Source organism: Leuresthes tenuis, unplaced genomic scaffold (genome assembly GCF_036924035.1).
Source record: "Leuresthes tenuis unplaced genomic scaffold, fLeuTen1.0.hap1 SCAF_19, whole genome shotgun sequence".
Taxonomy (NCBI): domain Eukaryota; kingdom Metazoa; phylum Chordata; class Actinopteri; order Atheriniformes; family Atherinopsidae; genus Leuresthes; species Leuresthes tenuis.
In genome coordinates, this window is record NW_027325373.1 from 20,038,832 (window position 1) to 20,054,261 (window position 15,430).

A 15,430-nucleotide genomic window follows, 5' to 3' on the forward strand; every position below is an offset into this window, starting at 1 on the left:
GCAAACCTTGCAGTGTTCTGATTTATTTCTTCAACAAAGGCAGCATCAGCAGTGAACCTCTAAACATTTACCACAGCACATTTCTTTCCTCAGCAGATCGTGACATAACATTTACTTCTTGGATCAGCGGTCGTTGGAAACAGGGAAACTATTAGAACCATCAGAAGGAGAGGTGTAAAGGACAAGAGTAAGAGGAGTTCATCATTTGGATTGTCTGGCACACAATAGCATGTCCCAAAGTTGTTCGATGTGAAAATCTCCATTTTCTCCGGCTAAACTGTGAAGGCAAAAAAAAAAAAAATTTTTTACTATAGTGTGATAAAGCAAAATAAGGAAGAAACATGAACAGCTACTTACTCGAGTCAAATTTGTAGTCAAGCAAATGGATTTCCAAAAGCATTCCCAAAAGCATCTGTAGAACCACTCTGAGCAACAGAAGCATTCTGCCATAACATGAGGGGGAAAGAAAAAAAAAATATTTTAAAATTTCAGTCAGTGACTTTTTTTTGGTTGGGATTTGTGTGGTAAAAAGTAAATCTCTTTACCATAGCTACAGGCGGTGGTCCAAACAGACTGGAATCTTGGGCCCCAAACGCCTTATCAAACATGTCCTGATTGAGGCCTTGCCCCTGTGATGGTGCTGAACTGTTTGGGACTGGAGCAGAGGAGAAGGCAGCATCAAGGAGATCAGGGTTAAAGCTTGGAGCTGGGGTAGCTGAGGCAGGGGCTGGTTTAGGAGCATCTGAACAGGCACATTATGACACAGTTAATGGCAGGTCTCTTGACCACATGCAGATTAACTTGAAAATTTCTGGTTACAGGCAGTTTGAACTAGTTTACCGTTATTAGAAAATGATGGCATTTGATTGATATCAAAGTCATCATGATCTGCAGCATCCTGAGCCAGGCCAACTTTATTGGAAAAATACTGATCAAATGCTGCTGGCTCTTTGCTGCTGGAGGCTGCGACAGAGCTTGGGGCGACCTCCCCTTTCCTTGCTGGGATTGCAGGGGGTTTGGCAAGCTGGAAGTCCTTGAACATGTCCTTTCCAGTCTTCTTCTCTCTGTCACCAAGAGGATCCAAAGCTGTAAAGGCACTGTTCTCTACTATTCGAGGGGCTTCTTTAGCAGGTGGCCTTGGAGGGGGGCGTGATGGACCTTGCTGGTCAACCATTCCTGGGAAAGCACCAGGCTGGAAAGGATTGGAAGCGACAGGTTGACCCCAAGAGAGTTGGGGTGGAGAGAGAGGTGGTGGACTAAATTGCTGTGGCATCTGCTGGCCCCAGGCTGGGGCTGCCATGGGAAGACCAAAGGCAGATGGTTGTGGAAAGTTGGGCCTAGGGCCTGGAGCGGTCACTCCTGGCATGGTAAACATGGTGGGTGCAACAGAGGGAGCTCCCCACATGGCTACAGCAGGAACATTTGTCGTAGCTGCTGGACCCAACTGAAGATTCCCTGAATATGGTAGAGGAACAAAAAACAATGGAGATTTATAAGAAGAGAAGACACAATCTGAAGAAAAGGAAACATCAAATGAGAGAAAGTTCTTCTTGTGTGCATTACCCAGAGCAGCAATGGCAGAGTTTGCAGGTGTACTGTTGAAAAGGTCAGCTGGAGCAGAGGAAACCTCAGAGGGAGCACCAAACAACTCTGCTCCAAACAGGTCACTTGATGCAGACTAATCCCAGAAAAATTACACAGTAAGATTATTACTGCACCATAACCAAAAACATTTATACGATGCATATTTAAGATTAAACCAGCCTTTACCAAAGACGGGTAATCATTTATTACAATTAAGCATGCTCCAAAAAAAAACATATTTATTCTAACAATCATGCAGTTGCATGCCACTTACCAGCGTTTTTAAAATCACTGAAGCATGAATGTTAGGGGAATAGAGTATAAGCATAGATGAAAACGAGTAAGAACTGTTCAGCAGTACAGTTAAAAAAAATTATATATCCAAGCAACTTCAAGAAGCATGTAACCACCACTGCATGCACAAAGTTGCAACAGATCTACACAATAACTTAACAACATATATTACAGGCCTCGCATCTCATCTATAGTCCATTTTCTAGCATATCTATCACACACCAGTGCGTTACCCCAGCACCCAGAATAGGAGATGTTGGCACCAAATGTGTAGCAAAACCATTTTTAATGCACAACGCATGCAACCCCACTATACTTTTTTTTTTTTTGGCTGTGTAATTTCACCTTTGCACTCCTTCGACCTCGTCCAGACTTAGAGTTCTGTGGAGGCGGACTTATGACAACTGAATCCTTGCTATGAGCTGCTGGCGGTTCAGGACGATGAATGATGCCGTTAGAGACAGGCGAAGTTTTCAAAGAGGAGTCAAAAAAAGGGGTTTTGGTTTTGAGAGGCTGTCCACATTCATTCCCATCCATCATGGAGCTTGTGGTGCCCTGAGTTATATTGCCCCCTAGTGGCCACTGTCCATTATTGAGAGCAGAGATCATGGACTTACTGGATAACCCATTTATCTGCTGACTTAGATGTTCAGCGTCTCCATTTAAACTGTTGTTAAAAATTGTCTTATTACTGCTACCAGCAGTGCTGTTTAGATAGTTATTGTTGGTAGGGGAGATATGCACAGTCTCTGGTACAAAACCAGTAGGTGATTTAGAAAGGGGGTCATCTCTGAAAGGGTCGCTGTCTGGAGCTGGGAAGTAGCCAAAAGTAGAGGAAAAGTGATTCTCTGTGTGGGGAGATGCTTTACAGTCAGGGCCAAAGGATGTTATAAAAGAGTTTCCCTTTATGCAATTTTGATTGCTGTCAACTTCAGCAGAAAAGTCCAGCAAGAGAATTTCATTAGAGTCCTGGTTAACATGAGAGGGACAGTGAGAGACAAAACAAGATTCATGAATCAATTCTGCAGAAAGACAAAGGTCTGTCAACCAAACGAATAATGAATCACATGGTGAGAGAAGACATGGTGATTTAAAGCTGCTACCAGTAGAATATTTTCATCAATACATCACTGTAAAAACACACTTAATGAGAAATCTAAGTCCAGAGTCTACCTTCCAAATCCAGGTCTTTATTAGGTTCTTTCTGGCTTTGAACAGCAGGAAGGTTGAATAAAATATGCTTAGGTTTGTACTTGAAACTTGATCCGGTGAGTTGAGCAACAGTGATGTAAAAGATAGTTCTCAGGAAATATACAAAGCTCAAGGGTCACCAAATTGAACAAATTCTACTTGTAGCAGCTTTAAAGTTAAGATGAACAATGAGATTGGTAAACATGGAGGTATAAACTCAATTCTTAAAAAGACTTTAAACCATTCTGATTAATTAAAAATACATGATTGCTCTTTTTAGAATTGAGTTCACATAAATACACATGAAATAATGTGGAAGGTGCTGAGGTTATTCAGTTAAGCCATCTTCTTACGCAACCAGATCAACAATTTTAGAAAGTATTCAGCAAAAGTTTTTATCGTTACACTAATATCCACAGAGAGAAGTGTCAAAGAATGAAAAGTTCGTAAATGTGAAGGTGTACAAAGTGCACACTGTATAATACTACCCTGCCACACTTCCTTGACCAAGAACAATTCCAATACGTCGTCCAAATTTAGAAACGCTCTGGCACTACACTTACATTTGGAGCCTGAATGTCTGGAGGGGTCGACATGTCTCCAAAAAGGTCAAGCTGCTCCACAGGCTGGAAGAAATGAGCATTCATTTTTAATGCAGGCTTTTAAAAGAAGACCACATTTCTTGTTAGTACAGAAAAACAGAGCTGAGATTCTTACTTGGGCAGTTTTTCCTTTATTGTCCATACTCAAGGCATCATTTCCATTCTGAACATTAAGAAAAACAGTGTTAAAGAGTGTATGAAACTTTTTGTTTTTAAAGAAAACAATAAGGCTTTTAGGTGCTTACCTCAACAACTGCACTGCCATTTTCACCCTGCAAACAGAGGCTGACTGTTAATGATTATACTTGTTTTCTCAAATTTTACTGAGCATGTGTCATTTCAGTGGAATGTCTGCAAGATGTGATTCACTGAAAGAACACAGAGAGGCAGTGTTGACGTTCAGGAGGAGCCTACAGCGTGTGCCCTGTCAGCCCTCCCAAATGACGACACCAAATGCTTTTCTTTCAGAATGAGAGGGGAAAAAAAATTGAAAAAAGTTAAACTTTTCCAGCTTGAATTCAAACGTCACCTTCTGTAAGGATTCTGCTTCTTTCTTTCTCAAGTTGAAAATGACCTGGAAGAGATCTTTCAGGTCAATGACCAAGGGCTCTGCCTGTGTGGTACCAGAAAGGCAGCACATTATCATTGTTGAACCATCTGCCTTTGACATTTTTGCAGCTTTCTGTCATTGTGCCTATGAGTGTTACCTGTTGGGCAGTTTTTATGGCAAAGAACTGATGCTGTCCTTCTGCTCCACATACATATCCAAACGCTCTATTATCAGTTACATCTCTAGCAATGAAGGAAATCTTGTTCACCGCATGCTCATGCTCAATCACCTGAGTGACAATGAGAAAACGTGTTTTTATTAGCACAGCCAATTAACAGTGAACTTCAGATTTTACTTTAAAAATGACATAAGTAAGCAGAACTCACTCCTGATTTCTCATCAATTATCTTTATACCCGACATGGAAATGTTGATCCAGATCCTCTGTTTGTGCTTGCCTTGAGACCGAGCAGCTACTGCCATACCCTGCAGCAAAATAAAGGAATGCTTGTCTATTGCAGCTAATTGTGCATGAAGTCCCCTTCTCAAGTATACATACAAATTCTGTAATGACCAGGGGCAAGGTTGACATGAGCAAATGGAGCCTGGCCCCTAAAAATTAGACACTTATTGCATGTGTACCTTTTCAGATTTCATTTTAAGGTATTAAAATAAGTCACTTTGGAAGAAAATGTCATTCTACTAGTATTAAGAATTAGAAATAAAGGCTTTCCCCTAATACAGGCCTGCTCCTAATAGAGGCCTAGAAGCCACTGATATAAAGGTTTCTGCTTTTATTTGAGGAAATATGGATACATTTAACAGAAAAAAACAAAACTATACCCGAAAACACTAAAAATGCCATTGCTTTAATGCTTTTTTGTTATATCAATATAAAGTGCCAGTAAGGAAATATGCCAGGTCCCATAGTGTACCTTGAGTTTCATCATGGAGTCCTGGCACATCTTGTCTCCTCGGGCCTCTGGAACATCATCAATGCCAATCAGCTTGGCCTTGTACCTTACACCATCTCCTTGAAACCTGCCCAGCAGGTACTCATCTGTCTTCTCTATTACTACAGAGAAAATTAATTAAAAGAAAAAGAGCAGATCTCAGCTGAAGTCTATAGAAAATAAAACAAACAAATAAACCTCTTTTGTAGGCCAGTATCTGCAATAAAAATGGCACATTCAGTTAGTATGCACTAAAATGGATATATTACACTTTTAGAGCTTTTCCCTAAAGTATCTAATTTTTTTTTTCTATATGCAAAAAGGTCTGCAGAGTTACAAAATCCACATCACAGGAAATCGTTCCAAAAAAAAAAAAAAAAAAAAAAAAAAGAAAAGTTTTTTTTTTTTTTCTTTAGTCCAACACACTCTTGCTTTGCTTGTTGATGTCATCTTCATAATAATATCACCTGCTTGTGGCTTGTTTGGGCAGCTGCCTGTTATTAATGTGCTAAAAAAAAATAAATTATTGGGATGGTTCCAAAATACCTTGTTACATTAGAAATGAATAACAAAGTTAACACCAAGTTAGTCGAGTAAGAAATGAAGTAGCTAAAACTTTGGTTACCAAAAAAGCTGCAGTCTTCCAGAATGAAAATGTGCAGACTTCAGTCATTGCTTTAGTTTGTTGTTGCAAGCATGTTATCAGAGTCCTGGAGCTCGATAGTGGCTACAGCGGCTCTCTGAACTCTTCCTGGTCTGCGTTAAGAGTTTTTAAATCATTAGAAATGGTCTCAAGTAGCTAGCTGTACCACACAACTAGAGCACTTTAGCATCTTTCTGCTGAAGAACTCATTAACAAAGATAGCATAGCCAAGCAGGCCACTGTTTTTCTAAATTGGATGGCATGAAGCACCTGTGACAATCTACAGATTTTATTGTGGCACATCTAGGTATGACAGCAAACTCCCACATTTTTTCATAAGTACTACTGCAAATCTCTCATCCTCTGCATAACCATTATGAGAAAAACTGCTTTTTAACATTAAAGAAAGTTCTAGTATACCCCTAGAATTAAATTATGAACCCAGAAATGGTCAGTATAAGGGGCTAATTTCAAGTCTACTGAAATCCTTTTTAAAATCTTTATAAATGCGTGCAAAGCTGATGTTGAGTAGTGGGTTATGCCTTCTCAGGCCAGAAAAGCTGGCTAATCTGGGCAAATACAGCATTTTGAAAAAGAAACCACTTCTTGTTTTTACAGGAAAAACACAAGCTGAAACAAATAACACCATGAGGAATAATTAAATAATTCACCTTTCTTCTTCTCTTTCTTGAATGGGACTTTGGATGTGGCTGTCACAGGGGAGCTGGGTGGCGTGTTAGAGGTCGAGGCTATAGTTGGGGAGCTGGGGTCAGCAGCCATAGATGCGCTGTTTTCCACCTCTACAGACATGGTGTGGGGTCAGCCTCACTGGATTAGCAACAGGTTAAGCAGACAGCAGCTCCTTGTTGTAGGGCAGTGATGTCAAGCAAGCATGTGACTCTTAACACCCACACATGCTTCCCTTTTTGTTTGTCTGGAGCAGAAAAGTAACATAAAGAGTAAAAACAGGTATGAAGGACAAAGATTACAGGTGAACATCCACTCATTCCCAGTAAACCTGCAAATAGGATATTGGACTGTAAAAGCTTTGCTAAGAAGATTTTTTGCACATCATAAGCAATTATGTAATTTAACAATGCACAGTAAACATTTACGAGCACAGAAACAGCCATCAGAGTGAGATGCATAACATGACATATGACCAGTAAATCATACTCATAAGACCACAGAAGACCCACTTTAACCAATTATTTTAATGCTATGCAATTTGACCTCTTCACAACTCTATTGTAATCCTTCCAATAAAGTGTTACATTTGTGAGAATTGAAAAAAACCATCACACAGCCACATCATGTGATCTTTTTAGACCAATAAAAATTCCTGCTGAATCCATGGCTTTGCTGCATCATGGCAGATAAAGTGCATACAGGTAAAAAACAACCCCAGTTTAACACGGGTGCAGTCAAGAATACCTCCAAGAACTACGAAAATAGGCAATGCGACAGGAGACACGGACATCACAATAGTTAAGGGAACCACTGCAGCTGTAAACCACCAACATCACCATACCACATTGATCAATTTTTGTAAAATTATCACCATCATTTTGACGAAGACTGATAATATGTAATCAGCTAAATGAAAAACAAACCCATAAAGCACTCCTGCCATGCACCGATGAAAATTTAAAAAAAAAAAAAAAAAAAAAAAAAAAAGAAAACTGCTCTGCCTGGTTACAAACATACCTTTAGGAGCAGCTCCAGAGGCAGCACTGGCTAAAACACCTGAGCGAAGAGCCTGCAAATACTATAATACAGACCAAAGGTTGAAAATGGGCAAAGGTTGAGCAATTACCTGAGGTTAATCTTACGCTAGAGGAGCAAAAGATCTCGTGATGCCCAGCTAAGCAAGTACAAATGGAAATCTGTGCCTTTAGAGAAGATATGTGGCCCAACATCTAAAAACTTACTACAATGTTGCTTTAAAATTGAGGCAAAATGTAGGAGAACAATTTTTTTAGCCATCCAAAGACATATGTAATGTCAAATATCAAAGACTGAGCAGATAAAAAGGTAGAACCATAAAGGAAATGAGACCAATACAGAATGAGATAATAGAAGCAAACTTGAAGGTCAGCAAATGGAGTTTCTGCATGCCAACAATGATCTTACTATGAGGAACACCTGACTGTACAAAAGAAAAGATGTTCTGGAAAAGCTGTCAGTTGGATTTTAAATGAGGAGTATCAGAAGAGCTACCGTTCAGCTGTAAAACTATAAAATCTTGCCTTTATCTGCAAGTGCTGGTTTTTAAAATCAAGCCAACCAGTAGAACAAGCACTTCTGTTAGGTTCACCAAGATGTTATGCAAACCATTGCAAGCCACTGATGCTGATTTTGTTGCAGTGCTGGGGAGCATATGAAGGCAACCTTAAACAATGTTGATTATCCACTTGCAAACGTCTGACACATGATTGCAATTGTTCATCAACTGCAGCTGAGCGGCAGAGTACCATTAACAGGAGGAGAGCTTAGTAGAAAATGGTGTAATGTCAGCACTTTGAGTTAAAGGTTTACATTTTAACAACCATGGCAGAAGTCATCCACGACTGAGAGGAAAAATCTGGAGCTTTTTACACCATCCATTAATGTCAAAACATAAACGCTTTACCACAGAACAAACGTGGAAATTTATATTTGTCAGCAGAATAACAGCAGTGAAAGGGCAGAAATGTCACAATCCTAGGCCGTCAGGAAACGTAAACTGCTGCACATCTGGAGGAAATCAGGGAATGACTCAGTCTGCAAGTGAATGAGATGGTGAAATACCACAGGCCCACTGTGAACAGACAAGGCAGGCAAAAACTTCCAAAGCAAATGAAAATGCTTTTGAACTTCAACATGGATGTTTGTGTTGATACAGGAGGCATATTTGGAAAAAAACGGAAAAAGAAAAAAAAACCTAAAGAACTTTCAGAAGTTGAAAACATGACAACATATCCCAGAAAGAAAGAAGAATGAAGAGGAATAAAGTGGCTTGTTACCCCTTAAGACAGAAAAGGACCCAAAAATGAGTCACAAAGGAACCACACTGAATTGAAATTGACCTCCTTAAGGGATGCGCCATCCCTACACTTAATATGAAAAACAGCTGGTTTAAAGTTTGTTGTTGACGAAAATATATATATATATATTTACTCAAGTACTTGTAGTTTATAGTTCACCATCCAACACGGAAATACTTTTGTAACTATTTTAAAACGACAACCTGCAGGGCTTTGTCGGCTCCTTAATTAATGCTGAGATGGAAAATACTGTCAAACAACACAAAGACCTACCTGTAGGAAAGCGCACAGTGAGATGTCGAAATCCTGCTGCGCCAACGGAGATTTTAGTTTCTCTGATGACTCCGCGGCTCTGCTGCAAAAATTAGTGGAAATCAAATGCAGCTTCGGAAAACGGTCAACAGTCAGATGTTTTCCGCTAAATACCGTGGACGGAAAGGAGAGACTGCTCCGAGCTCCTACGTTAACCCTTCACTGACTGACAGGACTGACTCACTGCAGATTTCAAATGGCAGGGGGGGGCGGTCTTTGCACATGTGAGAAAATTATACCAACACTCATATGTGGACATGCGTAGGCCAAGAGTGTTATGTCGTTAAGAAAGTACATTGCGTACATTGCGCTAGTTATCACTGATGGTCAATTGTGTCGCCTTTTAATCTCTACTTTACTTCTCATTTTTTGTTCTTTCCTGTTTGATCTAAAATAATAATAATAAAATAAAGGGAGTTGCTGACTGAATCCATTGGAATTTACTTTGCTGTTCACCCCTGTCTCTCAGCTTATTGCTTGTATTTTTAGAGTGCAACTTTAACGCTTTCAACATGGGTGTGTTTTTTACCAATAACATCAAAATTACCATTATATTTCTTTAGCCTGTATGGCTAACAGAAAGCTTACAGCTGGCAGTGGTTGAGAAGGCATAACAATTCTTTATTCAAGACAAACGCTTAAGGGTCAAGGTCAAAATGTTTTGTTTCAGGAAAAATTCTGGACTTCCGGAGTATGGCCAGTGATAGGACATCAGTACAATATATTGTCACTTTAGCTATGAACCAAAACATACTTTAGTTACAGTGAGGGGATTCAAGTGCAGACGCTTTGCCTTTATTTTAGACATTTATATCAAAATTTGAGGATTACATATCTTTGATATGTAGACATTTCTTTTTCAACAGCACAGATATTCTGCCATGCTTAGTTTTGGCTAGACTCAAAAGCAGGATCAAAGACAGGTGTGGTCTGTCTCATCAAGTAGGTAAAACAGTTGGAGCTGGTTCCAGATGTTGCATTTGCATTTGAAGGTGTCGCTTTGAACTAACAGCCCATGACAAGGAGAGCTCTGAAAGCAGAAATCTCATCAGGGAAAATAGCAAAAACATGAGGAATGGAACAGTCAACTTCGGTGCATTCTGAGGAAAAGAAGAACACAAGGGTGAGCTTAGCAACAGAAAAAGACCTGGTTGTCCACGTAAAAAAAAAGAAAAAAAACCTCCTACATAACATCCTGCCAAAAGAGGATCACTCTCCAGGAGGTAGACATGTCATTATCCAAGTCTAACATAAAGAGAAGACTTCAGAGCAAACAGAAAGGATTTACCACAAGGTGCAAACCCTTCATAAACATCAAGACTAGAAAAGACTGGGAGCAGAGAAAAACTAAAGCAATAATAATAAGAAGAAAACTCTTACAAAGTTTCAGTAGTTACAGAGCAGCACTCTTTGGACAGCCTACAAGTATGATCAACCTGTAGCACATTGACACAAAGAACAACATTTGTGGAAGACTTGGAACAATATGGTGCATATCACTTGTTATTGGATAAAGTGGGAAGGCATGTAAATGCATGACTTCCAGCGACACTGTCTGCTCATTTTCAGCCAAATGAATCAAAGTTGTACATGAGATCTCGATGATGAAGAAATGGAATATTCTGAAGGGCTGAGCTGGTCACCTGATCTAAACCTCATGGAGCTGCATTTCACTTCATGTACTCAAAGCTAAATACTGAGAGACACGCAAATAAGCAACTGCAGACAGCCACAATTTGGACTGCAAAGCATAAAAATGAGAACACCTATTATTTTGTGACGTCCAAGGGTCCAGATTCCAGGCAGTTGATTTGACCAGTCAAATTTAAGATTCTGAAAGGATTAAAGAAAGAAAAACAATAAAAAGTTTGACATATCAAAGAGCTGTAATTTCTAATCCAATCTGAAATACTTTCAAACTAAAGATAGACGCTGCGTTTTAAGATAAACTCGTTTAATAACTTGATTGATCCATGAATGATGGTGTTTTGTGTGTGTTAGTTTCTGTACATGGTGGGGTTTTGTGAAGGTAATCTTTGTTTAACTGGTACAATGAAAGATCTGTTTGCGCCTCAGACAATATTGTACTTATGTTACAAGATTTTTGTATAGATTGTGTGTTGTAAGTGAACGTGTGGCTTTCTGTTAGGAATTTAACAAAAACAAATCGACAAGAGAGTCCAACTGATGTGTGATTTGATTTGACACATAAATTCATTCCTGACTGATGAGACAATATGAAGAAAGGGTTTCTCGTTCAACATTTATGATAAAATAGATTTTTCCTCTGCTTTTCTGCCAAAACTGTGAGTTATTAGTATTAGATGACTATCTAACTGAAAAGGTAAATCATATCTTGTCGAAGCACTAACTAAACTGTATGTTGAGCATCATGTTATAGAAAGGAGGAATGAGGCAGAGAACCAAAGCTCCACTGCTGCTAACACAGCACAATTTTTAAAGTGCAGGCCTGACATTTCCTCTGCTATGTGTTAATCTTATGGCAATTACAGTAAACTGTTGGCAGAATATGGGTCATCAACTTCCTTTGTATAAATGTCTATTTTGCTTTTGATGCCAGAGAGTGATCCAGTAATGACAGTTTTCATATCTGCTGCTCTAAGCACCCATTCTTGTTCCCAGGAAAAAAATCTACAAGTCGCACAGGAAGTCTTTCTGTTTCATGTTTGCAGAAGCATCAATAGATGTTTGTTTTGGATAATTAAAAGAAGATCTGTGTCATCAGTATAAGCTGGGATAGGCAAGAAAAAAAGCAAGAACACAAAATTATCCAACACTAACAAACTTTTTGGAACCAAAATAATGCATAAATGTGAACCCTGACGTAAGTGGTGATGTCAGAATGACTTTTCCTTGTGGACTGGCAGGTTTCACTTCCTTAGCCTTGTACAATTTTTATCACTATGGTGGGCTGTTTCCCAACAATGCAGTTCAGATCTATATAGGTCAGACAACTTTAAAGGACAGATTTACCATCTCATTGCTTGTATTTTGGTGTAGAGCTGGCTCTGACCAGTCAAACAAAAACATGCCCTTATATTTTATTCATCTTTTGTTTGTTTTGTTTTTATTGGTTAATGGAACAACTGAAAAATATTCTTAATCATAACATTTTTTAGCGTGATGATTTGCTGTGGTACTCTGCAACCTGTCTGTGGTGTACCCCGCCTCTCGTTCAATGACAGCTCGTTTAGGCTCCAGCTCCTTTTTGACCCTGAGGTGGATCTAGCGGGTATAGTAAATGGATGGTTGGTTCAACAGAACAATATATACAGAGCATGTCATTATTATAGCTGCTGAAGGTGGAGCGAGTTTGAACATTTGCTCTGTTTTGACCCTATATCTACAAAGGGTTGTGAAATGACTAATGCGAGATGAAAAGAAGTTCTAAAACTAGAATCTGTACTGACGTTTAAGACTTTTTCTCTAGCCTTTGATTTTTGATGAGATATTGGATCTTTGAACATTGACCTAAAAAACAAAAAATCTGATAAGTTTAAAGGGAAAAATCATCGTTTGAGCTGTTGATAACTGTTTATCAGGCATCAGAAGCCAAGCATGCTGGAAACCTACATATGTGTACAAGACTCAACTTCTCATTCAGGGCCTTGACATAGATTATTTCATATTCAGGTAACAGGGTACAATGTCTTAAAGTTAGTGATGAACGTACGGTTATGTTAAGTGCTCTATGGGTTTTCCACAAGGATCAGTGTTAGGCTCTTTATTATTTAGTTTATATATCAATGATTTCCCATTTCCACTTTGAAGAGCTGCAAATTTATCAAGATGACACAGTGATATGTGCACATGCTAATACAGCTGAGTTAGCAGCTGCAAAGTTAACTGTGCTGAAAGGGTTTATATATTGGCTCGAGTTCTCATGTGTCAGTTTAGATATAAAAAACAACAACTTTATTTTAAGAAACATTTGGCACTTTTATATGCTCTTTTGCTAACTTTAGACATGTCAGACACCCTTTCACTGGATGCAGCTAACTCTATGATGCTAACCCATCTGTCATTTGTTTTACACCCTGGGGACAGGCAGCCTTTATACAAGCAAAATTTAGAAATTCTAGACAAAAAAAAATCTAATTTGTCATTACAAAGTATTGTACGACTGGACCTCCAGAGTTTTAAGAATTGTTGATGTTCTCAAACTTGTGTTTGGTTTATAAGACTGGAACATAGTAACGCTACATAGTTCTGTGTATACGAGCTCATTAGTCTCTGTTAGGTCCACTGAAATATCTTCTCCTTGAGATTGTACATTATCACTTTGCTGCACCGTGTTTGGAAAAATGATCATTCTCTGTAACAGCTTCTAATAACTTTTAATGGCTGTCCGCTGAAAGACAAGCATAGCAAACAAAGATACCATTACTTTAATTATTTACAGTAAAGTGTGGGCTGTAGGTTGAGAGCTGAGAAATGAGAGCAAAGAGGACAGAGGAAGGATGTCTTTCCTGGCTTTGTATCCTGTGTTCTGCTGACAGAGCTGGTTTTTGAGAGATGAGCCCCTCAGAAGGGGCTATTTTTCTTCTTAGTCACCGTTCAACCACTTTTCCTTTAATATTTTAATTTCTTCATAACAGAAAATGTTTGTTCGTCCTGACAGACAACAAAAACATGATGTAAAAACAAACTGATGGAAATGTAGCTTTTTTTTTAAAATGTCTGATGTTTTAGTTTTCAAGTTTTTTGTGTGCACCAGTATTGTTATAGGCTACAGTAAATAAGAGATGTAAGAATATCTTTCATTTTAGACATTGTTGAGCCTCTCAACTCGGGTGACTCTCTGTTTCAACATCATGTCTGATAATGCTTTGCAAGAAATGATAGTTTCCTGTTCGTCTGAAAGTTACTCATTGCCAGTTTAGATCACAGACACAACAATGCGACCACTTACTTGCATCAAGAAGGATGTTAGATGTCATACATTTGTGTAAAATCTGAAATTGTATTGAGCAGTGATTATGATATGAAAAGTGAAAGAAAATATTTAAACAACTAAATACAGGTGGCACCAATAAGCTGTAACTTATCAGAGGATTTATTTTTATGATCGAATGCTGACAGAGTCAATCTCAGGGGAAGCGTCTTTTCCGCAATTTATGACAGGAAGGCCACACAATCCAAGCTTCAAGTATTTTAGGGCGTGAATCCTGGAACAGGCTGCCACCACAGCCAGAACTTAAGATAGCCTCTTATCTCCAGTCCATAATTGAGGTAGTCTTAGATTTTATCCTTTGTGTTCTTCTGTGTTCTTTAACTACCAACTGCCTTTACAGCCCCTGACCGTTTCTTTCTAAAAATACAACACACAGCACTAAGACAAGCAGCAGTGCAAAAACACAGTCACCATATTCTGAGTTACAAAATGACAAGATTCTACATGCTGTAGTGTGCAAGTTACAGTAAAGCTGGGTAATATGATGCTGTATATCCACACAGTCCAAACCTTCCCCCCAAAAACAGGAAGTCTTTCTAGTCAGGAGGAATATTGGCCAAGCACCTTACCTACCCTCTGGTTTCCTGAGAAAGCTTGGAGGAAACTGCCGAACCTCGTAAAAGTGGTGACTTCAGCACATATTTGTGCCACTCCATCAGGCCATGACCACATACCCCCCCTGACTACCCCAGCCCTGCTTGCAGATAGAGGCAAAGAACTGGGACAGGACAGCCCCCAGATTGACTTTGGACACATCAGGGAAAACTCTGACTGTGTTTATTCAAGTCAGCAGGAAAATATTTGTCAGTGTGCTGAATTTTCTGAAATCTAACATTACTTTTACCTCTCTCAGAGATTTGTCACCCTCTCTTCTCCACAAACAGTTCATTATTCAGCTAATTTGATCATAATCCTTTATGCCCTTTTTTCAAACTTTATACTGCTTTCACCTCTCTACACTGTTTAGTATTCTCACTTCTTTTATAGTTTAGACTCATTGCACTCCCTAATTTTGTTGAACAAAGTACTGCAGACTCAGCAAAAGCTTCTCAGATCACATGGCATACCACTGAGTGCAACAGTTCAAAACTTCCTGTGCATTGTGCAAGGCTTGTCTTATTATTTTCCACATTGGAAAACACTGTATAATATAGGAATGAACATTTGTGCAGTAACGTTTATATTGCAGCCTTTACATTTATGTGTTCCTTTTTCTGAGATAAATACATTATGAATTTCACTCAAATTCTTCTGTTACCTGTTCAGTGTTGCCATCTAGTGGACATAAATTTCCACTGCAG

At 39.0% G+C, this 15,430-nt stretch overlaps 1 protein-coding gene across 8 annotated transcripts; it reads right to left on the reverse strand.

The window, feature by feature from the left end:
• Positions 1-15: 15 nt before the first annotated feature.
• dab2 (DAB adaptor protein 2) lies at positions 16-15,001 on the reverse strand. Of its 8 annotated transcripts, XM_072372121.1 has the most exons (19): positions 14,703-15,001; positions 10,921-10,987; positions 10,535-10,590; positions 9,269-10,254; positions 9,116-9,197; positions 6,488-6,750; positions 5,156-5,295; positions 4,608-4,706; positions 4,379-4,510; positions 4,201-4,284; positions 3,917-3,943; positions 3,787-3,834; positions 3,633-3,695; positions 2,224-2,847; positions 1,564-1,678; positions 841-1,455; positions 546-742; positions 358-443; positions 16-277 (listed from the first exon to the last, which is right to left on the reverse strand). In XM_072372121.1, the coding sequence occupies exons 6-18, from the start codon at positions 6,624-6,626 to the stop codon at positions 375-377; spliced, it is 2,352 nt and encodes a 783-aa protein (XP_072228222.1). In that variant the 5' UTR covers positions 6,627-6,750; positions 9,116-9,197; positions 9,269-10,254; positions 10,535-10,590; positions 10,921-10,987; positions 14,703-15,001; the 3' UTR covers positions 16-277; positions 358-374. The 8 variants fall into 8 exon arrangements, with proteins under 8 accessions (XP_072228222.1, XP_072228221.1, XP_072228217.1 ...); XM_072372120.1 differs by having other exon boundaries at positions 9,116-10,184; XM_072372116.1 differs by having other exon boundaries at positions 9,116-10,254.
• Between the last annotated feature and the right edge of the window lie 429 nt (positions 15,002-15,430).

Excerpts from the sequence above, each read along its gene's own strand:
- dab2 (XM_072372122.1), bottom strand. The coding sequence starts at position 6,626 with ATGTCTGTAGAGGTGGAAAACAGCGCATCTATGGCTGCTGACCCCAGC. Across the intron at positions 3,835-3,916 it reads ATGGCAGTGCAGTTGTTGAG|AATGGAAATGATGCCTTGAG; the intron begins GTAAGCACCTAA and ends CTTAATGTTCAG. Across the intron at positions 1,456-1,563 it reads CTCTGCCATTGCTGCTCTGG|GGAATCTTCAGTTGGGTCCA; the intron begins GTAATGCACACA and ends TACCATATTCAG.